The 7,881-nt window shown below is 36.6% G+C and overlaps 2 protein-coding genes across 2 annotated transcripts; one reads left to right on the forward strand and one right to left on the reverse strand.

Annotated features, from left to right (window-relative positions):
• Positions 1-172: 172 nt before the first annotated feature.
• On the forward strand, positions 173-4,784 carry LOC113772393 (L-ascorbate oxidase homolog). Its single transcript, XM_027316984.1, has 8 exons — positions 173-613; positions 747-856; positions 2,102-2,372; positions 2,494-2,596; positions 2,684-3,029; positions 3,334-3,699; positions 3,908-3,986; positions 4,201-4,784. The coding sequence occupies exons 1-8, from the start codon at positions 464-466 to the stop codon at positions 4,411-4,413; spliced, it is 1,638 nt and encodes a 545-aa protein (XP_027172785.1). The 5' UTR covers positions 173-463; the 3' UTR covers positions 4,414-4,784.
• Positions 4,785-4,832: 48 nt separating this feature from the next.
• On the reverse strand, positions 4,833-6,732 carry LOC113772394 (polyneuridine-aldehyde esterase-like). Its single transcript, XM_027316986.1, has 3 exons — positions 6,317-6,732; positions 5,293-5,430; positions 4,833-5,131 (listed from the first exon to the last, which is right to left on the reverse strand). Exons 1-3 carry the CDS (start codon positions 6,695-6,697, stop codon positions 4,844-4,846), a joined length of 807 nt encoding a protein of 268 aa, XP_027172787.1. The 5' UTR covers positions 6,698-6,732; the 3' UTR covers positions 4,833-4,843.
• Positions 6,733-7,881: the final 1,149 nt, after the last annotated feature.

Here is a 7,881-nt window from a genome sequence, read left to right on the forward strand (position 1 = left end):
TCAAATTAAAAATTAAAAGCAACCGTTCAGATCGAGTTTCTCTGTTTGCGATCCAATCTGAACCGCTATTGTAAACCTGCTGGAAATTCAGAACCTAAAAAGGACAAATAATAAAGTAACCGCGTTTGCACACTGTACAAAAAAGACCGCGGTCACTGAACTCAAGAGAAGTCTGAGAAGAAGAGAACTGCTCTACCTCCAAAAACAGGAGACACTTCGCATATCTTCTACTTGTTCTGCTAAAAACTACCTCCCCACATTTTCTCCATAATCTCTACGCCTGATCCAAAAAAAAAAAACCCAATACTACCACAGTAATAAGGTTCAAGAAAGCAAGAAGAACTAAAGAACTTGCTGGGCTTTTCTTTAAATAGATAAAAATCTCTTCCCATTCATTTATCCCATCAAAGACCCCTCTTTTTCTCCATTTTTGTGGGATTTTTTCGTTTGTTGATTAGTGAAAATGCCAGAAGATATGGGGCTGGGGAGATTGTCAGCAATGGTGGTGGCAGTAGTTTTACTAATGAAATGCATCAATGGAGAAGATCCATATCAGTTCTTTACATGGAACGTGACTTATGGAGATATCTATCCTCTTGGTGTCAAGCAACAGGTAATTTCTTCCTTCTTTCTTCTTCAAGATTCAAGATTTTCATGTTTTCTTGGTTTTTGTGATATATTTTTACTGGGTATATATATATTTTTCTTGTGAGGTTACGTTTATGAATGTATCGGAAATGTTGCAGGGGATATTGATAAATGGGCAGTTTCCAGGACCACAAATTACTTCAGTGACTAATGAGAACTTGATTGTTAGTGTTTTCAACAGCTTGAATGAGCCTTTCCTCTTATCTTGGTCAGTTCTGCTAATGAATATATTACTTATGTTACTGTTTCTTTATTCTCTGATGAAGTTTCCAGTTGAGAAAGTAGGACAATGTTTTTCCATTTTTTTCTTGAATATTATTGCTGTGCCGGATTGGATGTAAAGAATGTCAAAGTTTTCCTTTTTCCTTTTCAATATCTAGAAATTGCTTGAAGATTTTTTTTTTACACCAAGCTGTGATTTGGTTGTTTGCGTTTTTAAATCAGTTTTTACTGGCTTTTGAATTACGCAGCATTGAGACTTAAACATGTGTAAAATGGTAAAGAATGTAACTTTATTTTGATTATGTTTTTCCATTTCAGATCCTTGTAGATTTCTATATATATAGGAACATAAGAAATAATTAACAAGTTCTTTTCCTTATGTTAAACCTTACAATTTTACGTTTGTCCAAAATCTAGTATGGTGGCTAGTTTGGTTTGTATCTTGTGGTTCCAAAGTATTGAATAATAGAAGCTTGCATCTGGATCTGCGTTTCAGATTTTTTGGGAAGTTGGACTAGAAGTTAGCCTTGAAATGATGTGTCTGGCTTGTACAGGCTTTAGAATTTGTTATATTAATGATCTTTTTGTCAATTTTCTTTTAGTCAATTTTCTACTATTTTTGCTGAAATAGTAGATGCTTGTCTAATGAAGAAAGGTACATTAAGTTTTGCTTCAGTGCAACTTGCATCTTAACTACTCCTTACCAAATGCACTCAGAGTTTTGAATGACAATAATAATTGCCCCAACCATGGGTGGGATCTAAGTCCAAGAAACCTGTTTTACTTGGCATTAAATGGTGCTGGCTGCTGACAACAACATTTGCATTATCTTAGTGATTCTCAGAGCAGGCTTTTGTTTTTAATATCCAACTGAAGTGAAGGACCAAAAAAGCCTTTAAAACAATTCCACTACTGTGAATACTTTTCAATTTTCTTCCTCTGGAATGTTATGGGCACGGAGTGATGCTGTTTCTGCATTAGTCTTCTTAAAAGTTGACAAGTGGGGGAAATGTTTTCTTAGGGGAGATGTTCAGTTAGAGTTTGATGGGCTCTTCATGAATCTGCTCCTTTAATTAGCCTCAAATGGTTGTAGTCTAACTTGGCTTTTTAGTCCGTTAATTTTTTTTTGGAGCAGTATCATCCAGAATTTTACTTCAAAATCATTGAGATATTAAGCAGTTCAAGATAAGTAATAAAATCTTTTCTTTCTGTTGGTTTGGAAACTTGGCAGGAATGGCGTGCAGCAGAGAAGGAATTCGTGGCAAGATGGAGTTTATGGAACCAACTGTCCTATCCCTCCAGGAAAGAACTTCACTTATGTCCTTCAAGTGAAGGATCAGATTGGTAGTTTCTTCTACTTTCCCTCCCTCGCCTTCCACAAAGCTGCTGGAGGCTATGGTAGCATCAGAATTTACAGCCGTTCTGTCATTCCTGTTCCTTTCCCACCTCCTGCTGCAGACTATACCATCTTGGCTGGTGATTGGTTCAAGCAAAATCACACAGTAAGATCTTGGGTTTTAAATTGAAGGAATTGTTGATCAGTATTTGTGACTTATGGTTACAAAATTTTGATGAATCATATGCAGAGTGATAACTGATGTGTCCACATTTTAAACCTGTTAGGATCTGAGAGCAATTTTAGATGGTGGACATGACCTTCCCTTTCCTGATGGCATTCTAATAAATGGCCGTGGATCAAATGGTTATACATTCACTGTTGATCAAGGTAATGAAAGAGCAATCCTCCTACTTAGGTCCCGTGTATCTTATCATTCTGTTAATATTCTAAATGAACCAAAACTTTGTTGTCCAGGAAAGACTTATAGGTTCAGGATATCGAATGTGGGGCTTGTGACATCCCTAAATTTCAGAATCCAGGGGCACAAGATGTTGTTAGTTGAGGTTGAAGGGACCCATACATTGCAAAACACCTACGACTCCTTTGATCTCCATCTGGGACAGTCTTGCTCTGTGTTGGTCACTGCTGACCAACCTGCACGAGACTATTATATAGTATTCTCAACACGTTTTACCTCCCAAGTGCTTACAGCAACATCCCTTCTTCATTACAGTAACTCAGCAGTAAGTGTTGCTGGGCCTCCCCCTGGTGGTCCAACAACTCAGATTGATTGGTCTCTCAACCAGGCTCGATCCATCAGGTATGGTTTGAGAATATACTCTTTTGCATTAATAATGTCCTAATGGAACTATAAACGTATCACCTCTACAGCTTTTATGTAACTAGATTTCCTGACATCACCATGAAAAGTTACATTGATTGCTTTCTTTGTCAGTAGGAAGATTTAATATATTGGCTTTAGTTGATAATCACTGGATTTTCATGAAGCTAGTGTTTAATTCATTTAAAAAGTAGCTTGCCTTCAAATGTCAATTAGTATTGTCTACTTCCATTATCAGCCTTTAGAAGATCTCCTGATTAGTCCAATTCTTGCATCAAACCAGGCAAAACTTAACGGCTAGTGGACCAAGACCAAACCCTCAAGGCTCTTATCATTATGGAATGGTGAATACTACACGTACCATTAGACTGGCGAACTCTGCTCCTGTCATCAATGGTAAGAAGAGGTATGCCGTGAACAGTGTGTCATTTGTCCCAGCTGACACGCCACTTAAACTTGCGGACTACTACAACATTCAGGGGGTATTCTCTCTTGGTAGTATGCCTGACAATCCCACTGGTTCGGGTGGTTACCTCCAAACTTCAGTTATGGCCGCTGATTTTAGAGCTTTCTTTGAGGTGGTGTTTGAGAATTCGGAAGACACTGTCCAGTCATGGCACATTGATGGCCATATCTTCTTTGTTGTTGGGTAAGTTGTCTGCCTTGACATCAAGATCTTGTTCATAGATTATGTGGCTTCTGCCCTAATAGCATGACATGTTATCACAAATACAAGGCTTTAGGATGAGTTTTTCCAGTTTGCTATGGAAATAAATTATAGAAGTATTATCTCTGGGAAACTTTGCTGAAGTGTTTAGATTCGCTTATGAAGTTACTTGAGCATGTTTTGTATGCAGGATGGATGGTGGACAGTGGTCACCTGCCAGCAGATCAAACTACAACTTGCGTGATGGAATCTCTCGTTGCACCGTTCAGGTACTTGGTGGTTTTGAATCTTTCTTAAAGTGCATATCTTTTAACTATTATGTACAAGTAAGAAATTCATGCACGACAATTTATAGCAGACCTGATACTTTGCGATCTAAATTGTTTGATGCCTCATTTATTCATGCTCCCTTTAGAATGTGCAGTCCTGCATATTGTGCAATTGAGGTCAAACGTAATTTTCATATCTCTAACTTCTATACAGGTTTATCCAAGGTCATGGACTGCCCTTTACATGCCTCTGGACAATGTTGGGATGTGGAATGTCAGATCAGAGAACTGGGCTTGTCAATACTTGGGACAGCAATTCTATCTTCGCGTATATTCTCCTGCAAATTCATTGAGAGACGAGTATCCTATTCCAAAGAATGCTCTCCTATGTGGTCGAGCATCAGGTCGCAAGACAAGGCCATTTTAGAACTGAAAAAGCAGAAGAACCGTCACGAAGGGGTGACTGGTTTTACTATTTGAGCTATGAAAACAGAGTTCTTACTAGAAGATGCCAGAACTCTACTTGAGGCTTTTATCTTTTATCCTGTCTTCCTGAGAATCTCATTTTCCTTTTATCTGCATTTGTCAACAATTGACATGCAGGAAATGTTTTGTAATTTGCATCCTATTCTGATTGATATTTGTCAGGATTACATGTTAGCACAATTACTTGGCAAGAAAGGACTATTCCTGTGTCAGAAAATAGAATACTGAGCAATTAAGTACTTTCTTATGCAGAAATCAGAATTTTTTGTCTCAAAACATAAAAGGGAAAAAGTTGCAGCATTTTAGTTGTGATTTTACTCTCTTGACTATTTTATTTCTACAATATAAAATACACAAATAATCCTTCTAATTCAGCTTAGATGTACTTTGTTGGCTATATCCAGCAGATATTTACAAAGTTCTTGGGGCTTTGAAAGCATTGCCATGTGGTCTGCTTCTTTTATTTCTCGAACTTCTGTTGCCCCTATATTCTCTACTAGCCAGTGCTGGAAACTTGTTAGAAATGTTCTATCTTGACTGCATATGATATAAGCTCGCTGAACTGAGCCATACTTGTCTGCTGAAAACTTGTTTGCCTTTGGAAAATGTTGATTAAGTGTGTGGGTTGGCCTCACTAACAATTTTGACAATTCAAGGTCCTGGAAAAGGAAATGAATATGATTATTCAATTGCAAGCTCAAATTTTCATGTCAGAACAGAAAAATGAGAAATTTATACGGCATCAAGTCCAGTTGGCATGTAAAATTCTATGCAGAAAGTGTGTAAATCCTCGAGTTCTTGAACAACTGAGTCATCATACCTCCATGGAGCACAGTTGGTATGCATTTATCTCCAAAAACTTTGGCCCAACAGACATTACAGTTCTTGGCTCCTCCGAGCTACCATAGACAAAATATTCGGAATCTAACATATCTTCTGCTGGGAACCGCTCAGCAAACTTTTCAAGAATAGCATCAGGAAAATATCAATGCACAAAGGAAATTAAGTATCTGACTATAAGAGAAAATTACAGAAGTACAGAGTGGAGTAGTGTATTCTGTTTCGTTTATAAATGATAACCAGAAATGCAAGTATAGTTTACATTACATCCAGCATTGGTGGAGATAATCTTGCTGGAGAAAACCATTTAAAACACTTCCAAGAAAATTGTGTTTTCGATATTGTGAGTTTATGCCTGGCTATATGAAAAGCGAAAAAAAGACCTACTACTGCTAATATTAGTTTAGAACATAAGCTAAAAGGAATAATACACATGTTCTTGTATAAACTAACAATTGATGCAGGTTCATAGACACTGAGACCACCAAAATGTATAGGTCACAAAATTGATATAGATTGCAATAGTAATCACCAAAATGTATAGGTTACAAAGTTGACATAAGACGATATCCATGAAAATCAAATTTGTTCATATCATATGTGAATTACATGCTCCAGAAGTAGACCCGTAGATTGTGATACACGTATGAATTTGACATTTCCTGTGTATACCTGAGAATACCTATATATGGCAAATTTGAACCATTTGTGGAGATATGGTAGATGAGATCCCTTGGAGAAAAATATTACACACATGTCAAGAAAACATAGAATTCAATTGAATCAAGCAATGGTTCCATTTTACTGCTTCATCCTGCAACCCTTGATAAAAAGTAGGATGCCAGTCTACCTCACATCTATTCAAATCTTTTTTAGGACTTTTCAGTCTTCAGTTGTCTCCACTCTCCAACAATTCTCATCAGAAATGGTTGAAGCCCAAAATCCCTCATTCTTTTGTTAACAAACAAGGACAAGAAGAATAATGTGAGAGTAGAAAGAGTTACCTGATTTCCAACATATGAAGCATCATGAATAGTATCAGGCATAAAAGCTGCTACAAAAACTGCTATTGAGATCTTCTCTGGGAAGTGTTCCATAGCAAGAGCCAAGCAGTAGCCACCAAAACTATGGCCAACGAGTATGACCTTCTGGTCTGGGGGAACTGCTGCCATAAACTCCATCAGTGGCTCTGCATAGTCATGAAGTGTGTGAATTTCATCCAGGCTTTTTGTGTTGATCCCAGAGGCTGATAGGTCTATTGCTGTGACCCTTTGGCCTGTAGACTCCAGCAGTGGCTTCAGCTTGTACCAACACCATGCTCCATGGCCTGCACCATGTACCAGAACAAAGTGCTTTTGTTTGCTGGAATTGGCAAAAAAATCCATCTTGTCTTGTGTTTTGTTTCTTTACGATGATAACAAGTGATCAAAAAGTATTGAGACGATTCAATTAATCTTATTAGACTTTACACATACACACACACACACGGATAAAAATGAAAATCACTGAGACCAAAATGTTTTTTCCTAAAAAAAAAAAAAATTGTTTTTTCCCTGCACACGAAGAGAGCAACACAGGAAAAAAGCTCAAGGGTACAGTATTCTACGCCTGCATGAAAACTGATAGTAGATCTAAAAGACAATAATTGCCTACTTTGTTGGGAAGATAAACATTTGTCTAGTAGTCCAGAAATGAGTTAATCAAAATTAATATGACCAAAATGTCTATGCCCAAGAAAAAAATGACCATAGCAGACTTTTTAGAAAAGTGGGATTTGAAAAAGATGAGCACGTTACATCTCCTTTCTGGCTTTTCATCTACTGGAGAAAATAAAATGCTCATTTGCTTCCTCCAGACAAACAACTTAATTTCTTTTAGTTAACCTAAGTTCTCTTTCTAATTTTTTCTGGTCGTCTGAAATAAGTCTTTAGTCTTCCTATGTATTAATGCTCATGAGATTTAATAGTTAATTATTATTTGTAGACAGACCAGAAAAATGTGATCGCACCATTTTACTTAAATTCGACGAGATACAGAGAATGTCATATGGCACACATATTTATTTTCTATTGGTTGTACTTAAAGGAAGAGTAAATCTTATATACACTGATAGTGTATACATTATCACCGTTGGATTCATTACACATGTGCAAACGTTAGATTTCAAATTCAAATTTTATATAGTTATCATTCATCCAAAACTAACAGTGTATATACTGTCAGTTTAGGAAAGATTAATCCTTTAAAAAATTATGAATCTTAAAACATACTCCCTCCCTTTTTTTATAACTGATGTTTAAGAAATTTGCTCTAGTGTACTTTTATCTGTAGTTTTATTATCCCCATACAATATTAATTATTTTTTCACAATTTTACCCTTTTATCTCTCTTTTCCAATACATGGTTCTTAATTACTACTCCTAGTAATTATTGCATTGCTTTTGGCCTAGTAAAACAGCACCATTTAGTACTCTAGTGAGAGAAAATATGGGTGAATTGGACAATTAATGAGGGTACAAAAGGAAAGTAGTGTACAGATTTAAGCAATGAAAAACTTTTTTTAATTGGT

Source organism: Coffea eugenioides, chromosome 5, assembly GCF_003713205.1.
Source record: "Coffea eugenioides isolate CCC68of chromosome 5, Ceug_1.0, whole genome shotgun sequence".
Taxonomy (NCBI): domain Eukaryota; kingdom Viridiplantae; phylum Streptophyta; class Magnoliopsida; order Gentianales; family Rubiaceae; genus Coffea; species Coffea eugenioides.

Excerpts from the sequence above, each read along its gene's own strand:
- LOC113772393 (XM_027316984.1), top strand. The coding sequence starts at position 464 with ATGCCAGAAGATATGGGGCTGGGGAGATTGTCAGCAATGGTGGTGGCA. Across the intron at positions 614-746 it reads CTCTTGGTGTCAAGCAACAG|GGGATATTGATAAATGGGCA; the intron begins GTAATTTCTTCC and ends GAAATGTTGCAG. Across the intron at positions 857-2,101 it reads GAGCCTTTCCTCTTATCTTG|GAATGGCGTGCAGCAGAGAA; the intron begins GTCAGTTCTGCT and ends GAAACTTGGCAG.
- LOC113772394 (XM_027316986.1), bottom strand. The coding sequence starts at position 6,697 with ATGGATTTTTTTGCCAATTCCAGCAAACAAAAGCACTTTGTTCTGGTA. Across the intron at positions 5,431-6,316 it reads CTTCATATGTTGGAAATCAG|TTTGCTGAGCGGTTCCCAGC; the intron begins GTAACTCTTTCT and ends ATTCTTGAAAAG. Across the intron at positions 5,132-5,292 it reads ACCAACTGTGCTCCATGGAG|GACCTTGAATTGTCAAAATT; the intron begins GTATGATGACTC and ends TTCCTTTTCCAG.